This window comes from Rhinolophus sinicus, linkage group LG07 (assembly GCF_036562045.2).
Source record: "Rhinolophus sinicus isolate RSC01 linkage group LG07, ASM3656204v1, whole genome shotgun sequence".
Taxonomy (NCBI): Eukaryota; Metazoa; Chordata; class Mammalia; order Chiroptera; family Rhinolophidae; genus Rhinolophus; species Rhinolophus sinicus.
In genome coordinates, this window is record NC_133757.1 from 18871308 (window position 1) to 18891802 (window position 20495).

The following is a 20495-nucleotide window of genomic DNA, read 5'->3' on the forward strand; positions in this document are numbered from 1 at the left end:
ATGAGATTTGGGTACAGTTTTTTTCCTCTCAACTTTTTATTTTGAAATAATTTTAGGAATACAGAAGAATTGCAAAGATAAGACAAATTTCTCATATGCTCTTCACTCAACTTTCCCAATGTTAACATCTTATATAATCATGGAGCAATATCCACAACTAAGAAATTAACATCAGTAAAATACTATCAACTACACTGGAGATTTTATTTGGATTTCCCCAGGTTTTCTACTAATGTCCTTTTCATTGTCCTCAAATCTGTGGCAGTTCCTCAGTCTTTCCTTGCCTTTGATGAATTACACAATTTTGAAGTGTAGTAGTCAGGCATTTATAGAGTATCCCTCAATCTGGGTTAGGCTGATATTTTCTTCTGATTATAGAGTGATAGATTGTTGGGAAGTATATCACCAAAAACATGACATACCTCTCTCATGACATCTTATCTAGGAGAACAAGATATCAATAGTCTTATTACTGATGACGTTCACCTTGATCAAGGTGGTGTCTGCCAGGTGTATCCATCGCAACATCACTATTTTCCCCATTTCTTTTTTTCCATTTTTTTTTGAATTTTTGTAAGAGTTCATTTGAGCCAAACTAAGGACATACTAGGAAGCAAGATCTCAAATGCTCCATCCAGCAAATGACAGTTCTGCAGTTCTTTTTACACGTTTAGGTGTTTTCCCTGTTTCATACTCTATTTGTTAGAAATGAGTCACCAAGTCCATCTCACATTCAAGGCAAGGAGAATTAAGCTTAGACTCCCGGCAGGAGGAGTATCAAAAATTGTGTGACTATGTTAAAATTACCACAATAATTAATATTTTGGGAGCAATACTTTGAGGCTATGCATTTTACCCACAAATTTTAGTATTCATGAGTTGATCTTGCCTGCAGCAATTATTACTGTGGTGTTCTAATGGAAATTTTCTATTTCGATCCTTTTTTAGATATGTATTCATTGGAATTCTTCTGTAAAGAATAATCGCCCGTTCTTGGCTGTTTACTTATTTGTATCATTGTTTAGTTGCTCAACCAATAAGATGACTGGAAATGATGGTGAATAAGTCCAATTCTGAATTATGTTTTGTTGTTTCTTCGTTGTTGCAGGTATCTCTCTGTCCTTGCTTAGAGTAGGTGGCCAAATAATCCCTGTTAGACACTAATGTGCCATTAAGATGCCACCTGCTAATTAAGGGCAAGACCTCTCTTCCTAATAAAGTTCTTTTTAAAGGAACATTTTAGGGTCTGACCTGGGATGAAAACCTCATTACAAAATGTCTTTTCCCATTGAGGCGTTCCCTTTGTTGGCCACGAAGGTGGGGATTCCCCCCAGTGATTCTGGGCTCACCCCTCTTTGTTCAGTTGGGCATCTCACAGCACCCTGACCATAAAAAGGATAATATGGGTATGCTCACCATTGAACATGCTCTCTCTCTCTCTCTCTCTCTCTCTCTCTCTCTCTCTCTCTCACACACACACACACACACACACACACACATCTCTTTCCCCATCTTTCCTCTGTCCCAGCCAAAAACAAACAAACAAACAAAAAAATGCAAGGCTTCCACTCCCCCAAATCAAAACAAACTCTACGAAGCATACTGACTACTCTTGTTTAAGAGTGATTTTAATTCCCAAAACAAAGAATGCAGGCTCCAAATTGACTAATTGAAAAATACAGCACAGGAAACAGGTAAATGCTAAACAGCTAAGCATTCTTATAAATGAAAGACTTCAATGGTAACATTCCTGCAGTTATAAGGGCCAATGACTAAAACGGCAACTTATAAAAGAAAACAAAATGGCAATTAACTTAAAAATGTTTAATTTCACAAGTAGAAGGTAAAAATTGAAACAAAATGGACATGCCTTTTATTAGTCAATCAAATGGAAGAATTTTTGAGAAGATAATACTTAGCCTTGGTGAGGGCTTGGGAAATAGACACACTTATATGCTGTTCCTAGGAGCGTAATTTGTATAAACTTGGCTTCCGCGAGACCGTTGGGCAATATATCGGGAGTGTTAAACAAATATCCAGTCTCTCTGATCCAGTGAAATTCCCTCTTTTAATATATATATATATATATATATATATATATATATATATATATATATATTTTTTTTTTTTTTCTATTGAAAAAACGAAGAGTTCAGGGAGACATGCAAACATTTACCTGCAAATGTAATCAGCTCACTACCATGTATAGACAATACCAATCCCCTATGATCAGAATATTAGTTAAATAAATTATAGAACACTGCACAGCTGGCAAAACAGTGCATCCCAACATTATGCTGTGCAGTGTTAATGTTAATAATATGATGCAAAAGTTGTTTAAAAAAAGGAGTGCCGATACAAACTTAGAAACAAGTAGTAAAGATCAACAACAAAAGGTTAAAGGTGCTTATTTCTAGATGGAAGTGTTGTGTGAATGTGTTATTTTTTTTTTCTTTTTATACTCTGGTACACTATCCATTATATTTTAAATGAACACATGTTGCTTTTACTATTAGATTTTAAAAAGCAGTGTTATTTAAATCAATTATACCAATTTTAATGATAATAAAGCAGTCAAACGTATTTCCCAATGGGGGTGGGATTGGAGGGGTACAACCTATAGGAAGGTATTGTGACCACTGCAGAAAAGCCACAGAGAGTGGAATTTCTTCCACCCTCCCCCCTTCCTCCTACTTTTTCCCCTCTCGCTTTTGTCATCCTCATCATGTCTAGGACCCTTTCATCTTCCTCTCTTTTTTCCTCTTTCTTTCCCCACCTTCTCGTTCACTCCCTCTTCAGCCTGCCCTCTCCTCTCCCCTCCTCTGTTTACCCTCCTTTCTAATCTCCCCTTCCCTCCCCTCTCTCCTCTCTTCTCTTTCTATGATACTGAGATGATTTCAACTATAGCAATTTGCATACATAGTGGAATACTATTTTTTTAAAAAAGATGAATTAAAAGGTGTATTTTTCGTTTTTCACCATCACGTTTGTTTTCTTGGCCACTCAGTAAATAAGAGTTCAAAGGCAAATTGGGAGAGTCTTCAAAGTGTTTTCACAGAATATCATCTATGTTTGCCCATTCAAATCCCTTCAAACCTGTGCTCAGAACTCCAGAAATTCTTTGTAAAGAAGCAAAATACTAAGAGGGATAGCTGCCGTTTGACGCTCCAGGAATTTCTCTCTCTGTTTTGAAGATGAGTTTAATTTCCTTCTATATCTAATCTGATTCAATCCTTGCTCCCGTCCTAGCTTTACTGACTGGATCACTTTCCCTTCTCCATTGAGGAGCATTAGCCTCTGAGGGTATTTAATGCCCAGCCAAATGCAAGAACATGTTTTTGTGTCACAAGAGGCTGAAAAAGTATTGAGGAGCTATTCAAGGATGGTTAAACCAGCCTTACGTGAGGGCCAGGGACCTGGCCATCCAGTGTGGAGACTAACACTGTGTGACTGAGAAGGGACAGAATTTATTGGTCTTTTGCAAGTAGATACAGAAAAGCCACTTTCAGATTTATGAGCCCTGATATTTGAGGATCTCAACTAAATATCCGGTTTGTTTCCAATCACTAGGACAGGGAACTCTCAGATCTGCCTCGACCATGCTACCCTAATTGCCAACATACATCTTAGTACGTTTGGGCTGCTATGAGAAAATACCACAGATTGGGGGGCATGTGAACAACAGAAGTTTCTGTCGCACAGTTCTGGAGGCTGAGAGCCTGAGATCAGAGTGCCAGCATGGCAGAATCCTGATGCAGGCTCTTTTCTGAGTCTTAGACAGCTACCTTCTCAGTGTGTCCTCACATGGCAGAAGGGGTGAGGGATCTCTCTGGCTTCTCTTGTAAGGTCACTAGCCTCATTCGTGAGGGTTCCATCTCCCACAGGCCCCACTACCTAATATTACCATCACCTTGGAGGTTAAGTTTCAACATACAAATTTTGGAGAGACACAAATATTCAGACCATAGCAACACATAATCCTTGCAGGAAGTCAAAATGCCTGAAGTTTCCCCATTATTTATACTTATCTTCTTAGTGTAACACACACACACACACACACACACACACACACACACACACACACACTGCCTTCTAAGTTAACACTATCTTTCTTGAGACACAAGGCGGTAAAAAGAAAAGGGATTTTTGTTTTTTTTCATAAGGAGGATTACTGGCGTGAGTCAAGAACCTGGGTTAGTAGCTCCAAACTTGACACTATCTAGTGATGTGACCTTGGGTAAGGCACTTGCTCTCCTGAAGACTTGGTTTCCTTAACTGTGACATGAGGGGTTTGTGCTGGTTAATCTCTAGCAGACCTTTTATCTCTAAGGGATCCCTTAATTCATACCGTTGACCTTTACTTCTCACAGCAATATTATCATCATCATCTTCCTCCTCCTCATCATCCTTTCTACAGATGGTACATGGAGAGAAATTAAAACGCCGAGCTTCCAATCTGATTGTATCATTTGTTAGCTGCATGCCCTTAGGCAGGTAAATGGCTTTCAGAGCTAGCACTTACTCGAAGTCTTTCTCTTACTTCGCCATTATTTTTTCCCCTAATTTTTGTGTCATGTGTGAATTTTCTAGACACACAATATGTATCGTTATCCAAGTTGTTGACAGTTGATGAGCAGGACATCAACAAGGGCACAGCCTCACAGGACGTATATGACATTCATCCCTCACTTCAAATATATATACCATCCATTGGTTAACACCATATGACAATGACAATAGTTTCCTTGATGGAGTTAAAGCCCCTTAAACTTCATATTCATGCCTATAAGTATTTTTTTTCCTGCACAACTTTCAAGAAACATTACCACCTGATGTATTGTATATTTATACACACCTGTATTCTCTATTGAAATATAAGCTTCATGAGGGGCAAGGATTTTCCTCCGTTTTATTCACTGCTAAGCCCTCAGCTCCTAGGATGACCACTGGCATGTCGTCGGTGTTCAGTAAATATTTGTTGAATTCATTCATTTATTTACTCACTAAAAAATTTGATTGATGTTCTGCTATTTGCCCTGTTGAGTGTTAAGTATTAAGGATACCCCGGGAATCCTGTCTGGATCAATACTCTCCATGGTGAGTTACCTGCAGTGGCATCCAGGGCGCATATAAGATGCTTTATTGAGATGCGGGGACAAAATATGAGAATCTGATTGTTTTGTTCCTATTTTAGTTTGTATTTTATCTATATTTTCTAAGTAAATATGTAAGTACTCTACTGCAGTTTGACAACTTCTAACTAGTGTCATATATCGGGCATGTGCTATTTTTTTGTTTTCCTCCTTGCTTGATGTGTTCCAAATTTGTGAAGATTGCTGTCCTTGGAATTCTCTTATGCAATATAATTTCTCTAGGTCGGATTGTCTCCGGCAGAAAAACGCTCAGTTTTCAATTCCTTTACATTCCTATTTTCTCTACCCTCTACTCTGAAGTTCATTGCCCTAAAAGGAAATAGAAAGAATGGGAAAGTGGGGAGGTTCTGTCCACTCATTTGGCCCCTGGACTCTCAAGCAAGACCACCACACCTTCTTCCTCTCAGTCTCAATTTAAGAGCAACACAAACACACACCTCCTGGTGTCCTCAGCATTGTTTTTCATTGCCACAACTCTTTGATAGTTTTAGCCTTCGTAGCACTCTTAGTTATCAGTATCCTGAGGTTTGAGAAAATTCCAGATCTTCGCCTCACATACACTTCACTCATCTCTTCTCTCTATCCCTTTGTGATTTGCATACATTGATTATGTCTCCTCTTAAACTTTCCTTTCCAGACTAAATAAGTATTCTTGTTTTTATTAATAGTATAGATTTAAGAGTAATGCATAAATACACCTGCCTTGTATGAGTTTTTTTAAATTACTGATAAGGACAATCATCCCTTTGACTGTCACCCGCAATTCCAAAACCTGTTAGTGGTGGCCACCATTATAAATTTTGAATGTGCATTTCCAATAGCAATTTTTCCATTTATAGGCATTTTTGCTTTGTGTTAATCAATATACAATATTTAGATAAATTGGGTATTTTTATTTAATATATTTCAATACAGTAATTAGAGATGTATCTAATTAATTCATGTTCTGGCATGGAATGGTCTCCAAGATGTCTTATTGAATAAAATTAACAAGTTGCTAAAAATACATAGCGTATGATACCACTAAAGTTTAAAAAGATAAATAGAAACCTTATAAAATATATTGTGAGCTCCTGTTTTACCTCAATCCCAAAACTCTGTGATCATGTTAATTACATCCCTCTGTATCTCACTGGCACTATGATTTCTGTTTGGGGATCAGACTGGTGATCTGGTCATACTCACTGGTGTCTTTCTAGATCCCCTCATCTGTATTCAGGAAACAACTAAAAGAAAGGTGGGAGGGGCCATAAAAGGGGAGAAATAAGAAGGAAACAGGAAATGCAAGCAATGGTGTAAGAAGCAAAACCATTAACTTTAGAAAAAGGGAAAGTGGGGACGTAGAGGGGAGCACTGCAGCAGAATGGTTTGTCTGACCACTTTAGACCTGGTCATTTTGATGTCTGGAGAGATGTTTGTTTCTCAGCTTTGCGTTTTAAACTTTCAGCCTTGTGTTCTGTCAAGGACTTTGTGCAACAAGCTTTCTTACCTCCCACAAGCGGCCTGAGATTTATGTATTCCTTCATTCTGGATCAGAGGGTCAGACACCCACTCCTTGCTTTGCTTTCCTTCCTCTCTCTTTCTCTCTCTCCCTCCCTCCCACACCTTCCCTCACTCCCTCTTTCTCTCTCTTCTCATATAACTAATAGCCAGGCTTCTGGCTCAAGGAGTCAGGATGACACAATGCAGAATTTGATCAGTTTAAGGATGTTGGCCATGCTGATTGTCCGGAGCCATTAGGTGTTCAAAAAACTAAGCATAATTTGTATTTGTCTGTCTATTCGTTATTTGTAGTAGCGACCTTTGTTTCTGGGAAACCAGTGTGCCAGTATGGAGAAAAGAAAGGAAGAAAGCATGCTTCTAAGTCTTAGGGAGAGGTCAAAATGATACCGTCAGGCTGCCTTTTATTTTTCCAAGCCCATTTATCCTGTATGGGCAGGTGAGACCTCAGGCTAAGCTGCTCTGTTCAAGAATACAAGTTTCAGCATTAGCCAGGACGTTCCTGGTGATGTGTGTCTTGAGAGCCTAACTGTACTGACAGGTGAAGGGGAAACCCTTGACTGCAGAGGAGGAAATCGGGGTACCCTGCCACTAATACCTGCTGGCACTTTGTTTCTTCCATCTGTAGCAGACAGGACCACTTGCTTCAGTGGGCTTTGCTTGTGGAGAGAATCTGTTGGAACAAGAATACTCCATCTAAAACATAAAAGAGGAAGGCGGTGTCCCAGCCTGGGTTCCTTCTCAGATCTCGCCTTCTCCCTCCCTGTGCCATTCACTGCAAATCTAAATCTGAATAAATAGTTGTCATCCTGTCACAGTGTTTATATTTTAATACTTGATCTGTGGTTATCTCTATCAGGACATTTTGTGGCTCCACAGCATTTATGGAGCACTCTATTAAGCTGGTATAAATTCAGACAAAATGCCAGGAGAATGATAAACTAGTGACATCTCTGAGTTTCTCTGTAGGAAATGTGTACAGAGGCTGCATTTAGCTGATTGTATTTCAGAAGGCTGATGCGTTGCTAGCAGTACAATACACTGTGTCAGGGAGGGGCTGTTTTATTTGCATTAATCCATTACCAAAGGATTAATTTTGGTAATCCTTAGGTTTTAGTCAAAGATGCCTCCTAAACGTGAACACCAACTGAAGATACTGGAAGTGTAGATGCATGAGGCTGGCTCTGTCTTGCTTTTGCAACAGAGCTGTATCTAGCATGGCCTGAGGTCCTTTAACTTGTACTTCAGTTGGGAAGAGAGATAAATGGGAACATAGGTTCTTCTTTTCAGCTACTTACATACTTACACATTTAACTTGCTTCAGTGGCATCACGTCCATGACTTTTAGTATCAAATACAAAGCCGTAGCATGATTCACGCAGTGCTTCATGATTGGGTCCCTGCCTAACATTTTATTTTATCTTCTACTACTCTACTTTGAATTACTAGTAGATGCCTGTATGGGTCATCCTTCTCTGACCTAGGACCATTTTACCTGGTATTTATCTCTAAATAGAATGCTAGTCTAGCCCCTCTATCTCTTGACCATGTTATTGCATTTTCTCTAAAAACTTCCTACTATACCTTCCCATTCCCCCAGGTTTCTATTTGCAGTGAAAGGACAGTTCTCCTATGTCTTCAAAGAGCACCTTGAGTATGAAAACCCTCCTCTCATTGGATTATCATACTCTTCTACAGCTCTAAGCTCCTAAGGGCAGATCTCTAGTTCTTGTTCTTAACACATAATGGAGCATTGAAATGTTTCGCTGAATAAATAAATGCTTTTATTTATTCAGGTACTCCATCTCTCTGAGCTGTTGAGTCTTTTTTCTTTGTTTATTGATTTATGATGATGAATCATTTCTGCTAATGTGGTACCCATGATATCCCAAGAAGCTTTTATTACCAACATTAATTTTAATTTTGAGATGAGTGTTATTATTCTCTATCTATCTCCTAAAATAAAAAAGGGAAAGAAGAGAAAGAAGAGAAAAGGAAGGAAGGAAGGAAGGAAAAGAAAGAAAGAAAGAAAGAAAGAAAGAAAGAAAGAAAGAAAGAAAGAAAGAAAGAAAGAAAGAGAGAAAGAAAGAGAGAGAGAAAGAGAGAGAGAAAGAAAGAAATCAGCTGCATTTCTGAGCCTTTGCTATGTGCCAGGAATCTGCTAAGTACTTTAAGATTCATATTCTAGGAAAACTTATTTTAGCCTCACTTTATACATTGAAAAATATCAAAGTACAGAGATGTTAAGTACCTTGCCAAATGTCACATATACAGATAAATTGATAAATCATGACTGATATGGCTGGTTGTGTATTTCTTTATCCAGAAACATTCAGTAAACATTTATTGAATATCTATACATGGCATGCATCGTGTTTGGCATGGAAATACAGAAACGTTTGAGCTTGTCTGTCAATAAGAAGGATAGGCAGTGAGTCACCAATTGAAACATGGCCTCATTTATGCTATGCAAATGTATGCTCATAGCTCTGGAAGTGTCAAAAGTGAACCAGCTTAGCTTAAGTGCCACCCCTCGCAGGAAGCCTATTCTCAACTCTACTTATCTGTAGCTGAGCCACAGACTGTAAGTGTTAGCAAGGCAGAACGAGGGTGGGAGGGATTTCTAGGCAGAGACACAAGTATGTGCAAAGGCCTGAAGACTTCTCTTCCCTTCTGTGAAATTCAATTCAAGAAGCGAATTCATTTGCCAAATTAGGCATTAAAACAATATAAAGATATACAAGATACAGCCATCTATTGCCTTTTTATATAATTAAAGGACCCTGGCCCCAAATTTTTCCTCTCGTATTTATAGAGAGGTTCTTTCTGAGTCCCAGAATTAAACAACTCAATATATCAGATATATAGTAAATACTGACCAGTGTAAAAATTATGTCTATGTATTTATTGAGGAAACGTTTTTTCCTTTATGCTCTGGTAATCACAGACAATTTACTGGTAAAACAACAAAAAACAAAAAACAAGCATCTGCCTTTTGGGATCTCAGAAATAGAAGAAGGATGTATGCAAAGAGATCCAGCAAACCATTAGGAACCATGACCGGGATGAGTACAGGGCAAGCTAAAATCATAAAGCAAGTGTGCCCAACCCCTTGTGCTGAATACCGGAAGTCAGGAGTACTTACATAACTGGCTAGAGATACTTGAAACCACTCTTGAGATCTCTCTCTGAAAATAATATCATCAAAATAACATTCTGAATTAAATTTTATGTATATGCTGTTTTTCTTTGATTTATTATTTTTTGAGCATTATTGGGGTGTAATCGGCAAATAGAATTGTACTATATTTAAAGTGTACAATGCGATTATTTGATATATGTGTACGTTGTGAAAGGCATTTTACAATTGAGTTACCACATTCACCACTTCACATATTTACCTTTTCGTGTGAGTGTGAGAGAACTCTTAAGTTCTACCCCCTTAGCAAATTGCAATTATACTACACAGCATTATCAACTGTAGTCACCAGGATGTACGCATACCTTACATCCTCAGACCTTATTCATTTTATAACTGGAAATGTGTACCCTTTTACCATCCTGTCCCCATTTCCTCCTTCCCCCAGCCCTTGGCAACCATCAATCATCATCATCATCATCATCATCATCATCATCAACCTCATCAAGTACAACAGTTGGTCTTAAAACACACAGAAAATCACCTAACTCCACAGTTCTATCTGAAATGTATAAAGGAGCTAGAGAATCATACACTGTGAATAAACTGTAGTGACGTGATTCTGAAAGATGTCTGGTCAGTGACAGACAGGACCATTAAAACCAACACCCCCACAGACATTTGGCATTGTTTGGTTTCTGCTCTTGAGAATTCACCAGTGCTACAACGTAAAAGCAGCAATAATCCTCTATTGTGACTTCAGATCTAGAGGTACTCCCAGACCATGAGGAAAAGGGGCGAGCACATCAGCAAATAAAAATTGTTGGAAACACTGTGGTTTGACTTTAAAGTTTTATTTTGTTGTTGCAGTTGCTTTACTGTAGATGGGGGGTGAGGGATTAGGCAGGCTAAGGCCATTGGCTAGGCATAGTAGACTTGAGAGAAACAAAGGACTCTCTTCTGTCCCTATTTCTTTTCATTAGTTGATAAGAGGGAACTGTCACTTGAAACAACAGCTCCTGCATTTAGAGAGAACAAAAGATCCTAAGAGACAACTGCTATTATTGATTTGGGGCCATGAGCACTTGAAACGATGCAATTGGATGCAGAGTAATCACTTTGCCTCCCATTGACACAAACCATAAGCCAAGCAGATAAGTTTGCGTGCTAGTTTCAACACTGTGTTTCTGGCATGCCAATCTTCTGGAAATAATAGGTGCAACTCATTTCAAGAAAGAAACTCACAGCAAGCAAGGTGGGAGGTGAACACCGTTTAACTAACCACCCAGTATTAATTTGTAAAACCCAGTTAACTGCTGAGCTTTCTAGTTTGAGGGTTGTCAGGGAGCTTGTTTTCTTTTACAATGCGCATGACTGTGGCCATGTCAGAAGAGGTCACCTGTAGATCCAATCAGCACTTCAGTGTGGGGAAATGGAGAGCCATGGTCCCTATACAAACAGTTGCTACATTACTTAACTGCAACGGTGGTGACAGTGTCACCATGTACCTGTATTCAGAGTCCAATGATGTAGAATATGTAGTGCATGTCCTCTCTCTCTTTGGGGGAAATGATAAAACCTTATTAGAGCATTTCTGCCTCCTGGGAGAACAAAGCAGGGTTTAATGTTTGGAGCATAGACTGAATTTCAGGCCATGTATCAATCAGAGAAAACTTACTGACAGTGATAATAGGGCCTTAAGGAGACGTGTTATTTTTTAAGATGAAGAGAAACTAAGCTATCTAGGTTTCAGATTCTTTGAGCTGGGAAAATGAGTTCAAATAAGAAGAGTTCTGGGAATGCCCTTAGGACAATGATTAATTGACTTATTTCAAAGAGCTCACAGACCAATTATACACTCTCCCTCCCTCCCTCTTTCCCTCTGCCCCTGCCTTCCTCCTTTTCTTCCTTCCCTTCCCTTCCCTCCCTTCCTCCCTCCCTCCCTCCCTCCCTCCCTCCCTCCCTCCCTCCCTCCCTTCCTTCCTTCCTTTTTTCATTTAGCTTAAGCACTGTATATATATATGTGTGTGTGTATGTATGTGTATATATATATGTATGTATGTGTGTGTGTGTATATATATATATATATATATATACACACACACACATATATATGTATATATATATATATATAGAGACGTATACATATGCCGTATTTCCTCGAAAATAAGACCTAGCCGGACAATCAGCTCTAATGCATCTTTTGGAGCAAAAATTAATATAAGACCGGGTCTATTCTATTCTATTCTATTCTATTCTATTCTATTCTATTCTATTCTACCCGATCTTATTTTAGTATATGTATATTTGCAGTAGCTGTCAGTTTGTGTGTGTGTGTGTGTGTGTGTGTGTGTGTGTGTGCATGTTCAGGAAGGGACTGCTTTTACTTAGGGAAAGACCCCCAAAAACACAAAAACAATTATTTATAACAAGCTTTTACAGGATTTATATATAAAAAAATAAATATTTGTTGGTAGGAGGAGAATGATTTTCCTGGTGTAACTGGGAAATATTTAATGAGGGAAGTGACTTTTTAGTTGTATCTTAAAATAAGAGTCAAAGAAAATTAGATGAAGCTGGAGACAAGCATTTTAAACTGAAGAGAGAAATTCCCCAAACTTTACAAAGGGCTTAGGAAGCAAACGGGCACTTTCAGGGAATGGCAACTCTTTCGGAGTGCCAGGAGATGGGGCAGCAAAGTGAGGTGGAATCCATCAGGCAGGGTTTCATGTCCCATCCCGAGTCCTGGCTGTGAGCAGTGCTTTTCATATTTGCATCTTCTCACATGGATTTGATGGTTGCACTGAGTGGCTCAGCCCTGTTTTGAGGCATGCGGCTATTTCCATGTAGAAATGAAACAAATGAAAGTTCTGCAAATCCTGATGAAAACAAATTATAGTTGGTCCCCATTTTAATTAATCTTTCTGTACAGAAGTCTTAGAGATAGCGTACGATCGCCCGCATCATTTATGTAACACAATAATTATTTTCTATTTAATATGGCTCACTGCAACATTACACTCAATAATATGTGCCTCCCAGGCATTTTAAATAGGCATTTATTTTACCTACTCATGCAGTTCCAGGCACATAGCATGGAGAAGGGCATGTGCATTTTCCCCTCTCACTGGCTCAGCAACACGCAGTGGTCACTCTTTACTGTACTGGCCACTGCATACTGGTTGGTTCCCATGGCTTATTCGTAGTTCATAGTGTAGTAGTAGGTAGTTCTGCAAATTTCAAATGAAAAAATTAATTAGATCGGTTTTCTGTGTGATCACTCTTCAAGTCACTCAGCTAAAACAACCTGTCTGGCATCTGCCTGATAAGTCTTGAAAGTTTAATATACTGTCAGTGAGATCATTGCAAGAGGACACATATGTCCTGGGCAGAACTTATTTGCAAGCTAGTAACACATAGTATCCTTGCCAGAGTTAAGTCTGGACTTCATCAAATAAAGGTTTCTTTCTTGTTTTTATTTGAAGTGTAAATTTTACTGCCAGGCTCTATAAATAAAGACAGTAGATATAGTCCAGGGTTAGTGGTTTTAGAATCCCATGGACATTAATAGTTTGTGGGCTCCACTGAATTGCCTGAAGGCGCATGTGAAGTCACTAATGTTGATGTTCCTTTCCATGTTTCTCCATGTTTTAGGTCCATGATGGGATCAAACAAAGAACCAGATCTTGTGCATCTTGAGGCCAGAACTGCGGATGGTCGTAAGTAAATCATTTTGCACACAGTCCATAGTGATGTTAGTTTTATCTGCCATAAACCACGTTCAGGGAAGTCAGTGGCAATAATCCACGTCATTTGGGCACGAGGACTTCTCCTGTTCTTAGCAATTCAGAATTATCTTAATAATTTTCAACAACTCTCATCGAATCAAGGTGTTTTTCTTTCTAGGCAATGAGAAAATTCAAAATCCTTTTTACTTCCACAGTGTTTTGTTTTTCTTGCTGTTGTTTTGTTTTGATTTATTTTTCCAGTTGATTGTGTTTCTTTGTTTGTTTGTTTGTTTATCAGACGTCATCCAAGGCAGCTTTTCAACGTCACTGTGTGACATTGAAACATCTACTTAAACTCTTTATGCCATAGCTTCTTCACTGTAAATTAAATAAGTTAATAGTACTGAGTCCTCTAGTAGCTAACATTACTGAGCACTAGTGCTTTATGTACTGTATCACAGTTCTCACAACAATTTGTAGGTTGTTACTCTCCTTTTGCAGATGAGGAAACCAAGGCACAGAAAATTTAAGTAATATGTTTACACAATAAGTACATAAGTTTTCTTCTCCTTCTTTGGTCCTGAGGATCTCTAGAAGGCCTACGTAGTTGAGGGAGTACTGCTAGACCTAAGATTGGACACCAAAGGGGAAAAGGATGAAAGAAAAAGGGAAAATGTATACAAGAAAAAGAGTTGGGGAGAGACAAGATGGGGAAGAAAGATATCTCAAGTACAGAGGAGAGAAAGAGAATGGACTATCAGTTACCACAGAGCAATGAGGCTGTTAGAGGTTGTCCAGCACTGAGCCAGAGAATAATCTAATTATCAAGACATTCCCTGTGTCAAAAATGTCCCTCATAGTTCAAAACCTCCCTCACCCATGTCACGTGTGCCTTCTTGCCCTCAGTCTTCTGAGCTCAAAGGCAGACAATACCTGTACTTTACAAGCTTACAACTAAAAGGTCACCGGTCACCCCTGCAACCCAGCCCTCCAGAAACCACATCTACTTCACTACTGTGCACGCACCATGAGATTTTTTATCTCTACAGGTCTCACTTCCCCTTTGGGGAATGAATATATGGCAGATTCCGTGGAAGGACAGATCAGGGTCCAAGCTGACTACTTCCTTCTTTCTTTATAAACGCAAGCAGGGCTGCCATATGCCATATGCCCACTGTGCCTGACACAGAATGCTCCCAATAGTAGAGCTTCTTTCCCATCCCTTCAATGGCCTTCTTTCAGGTGGAGATGCCTCCGTTGCCCTGGAGCCGATTAAGTTATCTGGGATCCCAAGGTCCAGTGCTTACTAAGCAATGACGAGAGAGAGCAGCCTTTTCCTAAGGCAGAAGTAATCATGTCATCTGTTTAGAGCTTTGATTTACTCCCATTGCTCTGATGATAAAAAGCAACCTTCCACTGAATTCTAACCTTTACATATAGCTGTAACATAACCTGGTGCCTGCCCATTTCCTCAGTCTCATCTCACCTTGTCCTGTTCACTCCTTGCCTACAGGCCTTTGAGTCTGCTTTGAGCGCTTTCAATTTCTGGAGCATCCAGTGTTCTCTGTCTGTCTTGGAGTAAGACTCTGATACCTGTTCTTTCCCCTACCTGGAATATTCTCCTCTCTTTCCCCTCCCCTGACCAATTCAGTGTAATTAATCCCCATGGATGGTTCAGATTCAGGGTAAGCATCCATTTCTATTTTATCTAACTTTTTTATTTTGAAATAATTTTAGACTCACATAAAAGTTGCAAAAAAATAGTCCTCCTGTAATTTTTACCCAGCTCTTCCCAAAGACAGCACCCAACAGAACCATTGAATCATAACAAAATCAGGGAAAGTATTATGTCTTAGGGAAGTCTTGAACTCCCAATCTAAACCAGTTTCTCATTTTCTTTGCTTTCATCCAACTCTATTCTTTTTCTTTATTGTGCTCATCTCACTTGGAAATTACACATTCCATTTACATGATTATTTGATCACAGCTTTTTCTCTCCACCGGTCTGTAAGTGCTATGTGTATAGGGGCCATGTCGCTCTTTGTTCAATATTGTGTCTCCAGCACATGCCACAGTGTCCACATGTATGAGTAAATAGAGCTTAATAAATATTTATCGAATGAATGAATGCATAGTTGACCAAGCGTCAGAGTTGCCAGCTGGCTACCTAACCTCACTTGCCAGGTTGTCTGAAAATTTTAGAGCATCGCATCTCAAACTTTAACATGCATTCGGCCCACCCAGGGACCTTGTTAAAATGTACATTCTGACTCAGTAGGGGCGGGAGAGTCTGCATTCCTAACAAGCTCCCAGGTGAAGCTGATGATGCTGGTCTGTGAAACATGCTTAAAGCAACAAAGTCCCATAATGAAAAACAAATGAAAGAGCTTGAGGGTCGTCTCCCATGACTACACCCCTTGTTTAGGAAGCTCTGGATAGAATTGGTAGCATCCTAGAATGCTTTCTTTTTCAAGCTTTTGGGGACGATGCTGCATTCTCGCTTCTGGCATTTAATGCATATAATCCCATATCCTGAAAACAACAAGGCCATCACTTTCCCTGACCTGCACATTTTTTTTTTTTTTCACCCAACATTATTCTTGTGCTCCCTGCAGGCATGGAGGTTGATAATGCCAAACTGTCATCTCCGACTCAGCTTACACAAGGCATGAAATACATCAGTTCTAATTTTATTTATTTTGTTTTACTTTTTTGCAAAGGCAGCATCTTCAGAAACTATCCGAGAGTGAAAATTCAATAAAGGGATTTAATTTGAAAAGTTATCCCTGTCAAAAACAAAAAAAAACAACAAAAAAAACATTACCTACCAATTGAAACAAAGGATCTAAGTATAATGCCCAACCTGACAGTGTAAAAAAATGAGATTTTTCTCAGTATCATATTCTCTCTCTCTCTCTCTCTCTCTCTCTCTCTCTCTCTCTCTCTCTCTCTCTCTCTCTCCCTCCCTCTCTCTCCTTAGCTCCAGGTATAAGAAACAGAGAGGAGGAGGAGGAAAGGAAAGAGCCCAGAGAGCTCAGAATAGTAAAGTGTTAACAAATGTAGTTGACAGTGTATTTATCAAAATCAGGCTCCAAGAATTCTAATATCTATAAGTTGTCTCTTTCTCCATTCCCTAATTGAGATCCCTCTTGTTTTTCAATCCCTTTCTTATTATTTAGTACACAATTTAAGTATATGAAGCCCATTGTTTATCTTCTAGGTCAGATACATGCAAAAATAATATTACAGTTTTTTTCTTTGAACAGGTTTTTTTTTTTCCTGATTTTAATAAGTTTCGGAATTTTGTAGCCAAGGCACAGACATTTAACACAGAAAAATTCCTCACTAGTTTATTTGGCTCATCCCCATGGGGTGGGTTTCCAGTATTTATCTGGGTTTCTTATTCAAAGTTTAGTTTTAGTCACATTTCAAATTTCCCTAGATGATATTTTATAATTATGTTTTGTTTCATTTGAAGTCTCCACATTTGAAAGAAGATGAGCTCTGGAAATCTTTTGCTATGAGGGTCTATGACTGGCATAGACGTTTCTTGCCAATTGTGCTGTGAAATCTGGATGTCTTGTAGTTTACAACTGTGACAAGGATGTTATTTTTTCTTGTATTACCTCTCTGCCTTGGGAGGCAAGCTGAAGAGAACAACCTCAATTACAATCAATCACAGGAAATATTATTGGAAAATTTTGAACATATTTATTGAGTGTGCCATTTGTTATTGTCCCCTGCATTCAACTGAGGACAAATTGACAGGTCCTCATCTAGAAAACAAAGATTTTACTGTTTCTGTATCGCACACATGCGTGCACGCATATGTATGTGTGTGTGTGTGTGTGTGTGTGTGTGTGTGTGTGAGAGAGAGAGAGAGAGAGAGAGAAAGCGTGTCCATGCATTGTATGCACCCAGTACATTAAAACTGCTACCTGGTATATCAAAACAGTAAAATGGAAACCTGCATTTACCTATTGATTTACCTAATATAGGCATATTTGTGTATGTGTATATAATGTGTATAGTTACAGAGAAAATGTTGACCAACTGTTGGATTAAAAGCTTTGTAACAAGTTTTATCTTATTTAATTTTGATTCTATATACAAATCATAGCTCAGAGCCTGACATATTTAATATTTATTGACTTAATAAATATGTGTGTGTCACTGTGTAAGCACGTATTTTTAAAGAAGGGCCTTTTACCATAGGGTCTGTGGAGGCCTGCAGGGCTAATGGGTGAGCATAAAAAGTTCCCTAATGCCCTGAAATTTTGTGCCACCATATATATGTATATATGTGTGTGTGTATGTTTGTGTGTGTGTGTGTGTACAGTGTTTCCCCAAAAATAAAACCTAGCCAAACAATCAGCTCTAATATGCCTTTCGTAGCAAAAATTAATATAAGACCGGGTATTATATTATTATATTACATTATACTATACTATACTATACTATATTATATTACATTATATTATATTACATTACATAAGACCTGGTCTTATAGTAAAATAAGACCGTGTCTTATATTAATTTTTGCTCCAAAAGACGCATTAGAGCTGATTGCCCAGCTAGGTCTTATTTTTGGGAAAACATGGTATACACACACACACGCACACATACACATATACATATATATACATATATACATGTATGTATATATATATATATATATATATATATATATATATATATATATATGTATATAGTGAGAGAAAGAGGATATGATACTGAGAAAATCTCATTTTTTTATACTCAGGCCAGGCAAAATCATATACGTGTGTGTGTGTGTACGTGTATAAACACACATATATATACATATGTGTGTGTGTATGTGTGTGTGTATGCTTTTGGAGGAAAAGGACACAACTTTTATCAGAATTCTCCACAGGGCAATTACACATGGGTGTATAGTTCTGTATTTATGCTCATCTGTAAACATCATCTTGTAAAATAACCAGCAGTACCAAGTCTGACATTTATTGTTTGTAAAAATGAAAGGCCTACCTGGTAACTTGAATGTTTCTGTACTGGTGGTGATCCATGCTAACAAGGACAGGGGACCCGGCAAAATGCACAATTACTGGTCTCAGTGTCTGTTTGCAAGGGTAGGTAATCTTGTAACAACTTGCCCAAGGACTAATCTCTTTCATTAGGGAAATACAACGGTAGCCCTTTAACCAACTGTGAAAAAGATTGCTGTAAAACTCTTCCTGAAGTAAACCTTAAACAAGCACTTCACAACTGAAATAAAAGGAGACTCTCAACTTTATATAACTATCATCCCGCTAATTCTGGTCTTGGGTGAAAACTGGACACCTCCTTTCCAGTTCCCATTTTCCAGCCCTCCAATCTAATTTCTATATGGAACAGGAACAGTATACGTATCAATAATATGCAAAAAATACTGTGGACGGGATAGAGGCCTCAGTTCTCACCAGTCCTCAAAAAATCAGCAATGGGGTGTTTTGAGTTTTTAATGTTAAGTGTTTATTACTTTTATACCAACAAGAGTAGAGACAACAGTACAAAGGATAAGCAGTAAAATGTATCCAGTGAAAAGTGAAACTCACTCCCTGACTTTCATCTGCATCCCCAGTATGAATACTTCTGTATTTCTCCAAAAATTATTTGGATTTATGTTGTAAAACTCTTATGCCACATTCAGTGTTTGTGAATCCAATAACAAGTTAAAAATCTTTCCATATCAACACATGTAAATGTAGCCACTTTATGGCTAATCACTACATAGAACTCCATTATACTGTGATTTAGGTAATCGTCCTTGTTAACAGATATATAGATATTTGGCTATTTGAAATAGTGCCGACATGTACACATATTACTTATTTGGTTGGTAAGTATTGAAACTTATACAAGTAGCATGCACTGCTGAAAGAGAAATTACTGAAACCCTGGGTCCGAGAGTATGTATGTTGTAAATTTTCGTAGAGATGCTCACATTTCCCTCTGAAATAGTTGCATCAATGTATGCCCTCACTATATGAGAATGTCAGTGTTTGCAAGCTCTCAGTCACCTAGGATATTATGAAAATATTTTTTAAACATAACCCATCTTCTGAGCAAAAAACATGGCATATCCTTATTGTGGTAATTTGCATCCTTAATGTATCAGGAATGAAGTGAAGAATTTTTATTTCTTTTTCTTGGCTATTTGTATCTCCTCTATAGTGAACTTCCAAAAGATATTGTATCTCTTTAATGTTCTAGAGAAGACTGACACTGGCATTTATATACAAATCAAAAAAAATATCAAAGTTGCCACCCCCACGCCAGCCGAAGTCCCATCACTAGAGTACCAAATGACATTACTAGACGCCACATTTCATAGCCCTTTTTTCAGTTAATTTATTAATATCTTCTCAGGAAGAGGTTAGAAGCTTCTGTTCCTGCTCAGCCTCAGATTCTGATAGCTTCCCACCGCTTCCCAATACACTGATCAAATGCATTCTCACCTCTCTCCTCCTATCCCAAATCAAGCAGCCCCTAGTACATTGCTTTTCTTTGTAGCAGTGTCATGTTGACTCCATTTTCCATATTACGGAAGATTTCAGCTAGTAGTGATTGCAACTTGGCCTCTCTGATTTGGTAGCCTAAAGACAGCCCTGAAAACCATCAGAAAGACATGAAATGATAGCAAAGGCCTCCACCCACAGCAATGGAAAACCTGACAGCGACAGTGCAATCACAGGCTCATCTGAGCTGCTTGCAGATTTGGTTCTTTGTCCCCACTATGTGCTACTTCCCCTGCATCCTATGTGTCCACCCACCTCTGAGGAGGTCTGTGCTGTTACATCCCCTTCTGAGGATGGGAGGACAGAGATGCACAAGAAAAATTTGTCATCCCCACATCTTAATTCTAGGATGGAGGTCTGGGTTTCTGTTGGATTCTCAGGACCCCAGATCACAGCCCCACCAGTCCACATAATATGTGTGTGTGGCCGCACCAAG

General features: G+C 38.6%; 1 protein-coding gene across 10 annotated transcripts in view; it reads left to right on the forward strand.

Annotated features, from left to right (window-relative positions):
* Nucleotides 1-20495, forward strand: part of SORCS1 (sortilin related VPS10 domain containing receptor 1) — a 462347-nt gene that overhangs the window by 317189 nt on the left and 124663 nt on the right. For all 10 annotated transcript variants that reach the window (XM_019725092.2, XM_019725090.2, XM_074339088.1 and 7 more), the window contains exon 6: nt 13447-13511. In XM_019725092.2, the coding sequence (XP_019580651.2) occupies nt 13447-13511 (65 nt within the window). The remainder of the gene's footprint in view (nt 1-13446; nt 13512-20495) is intronic.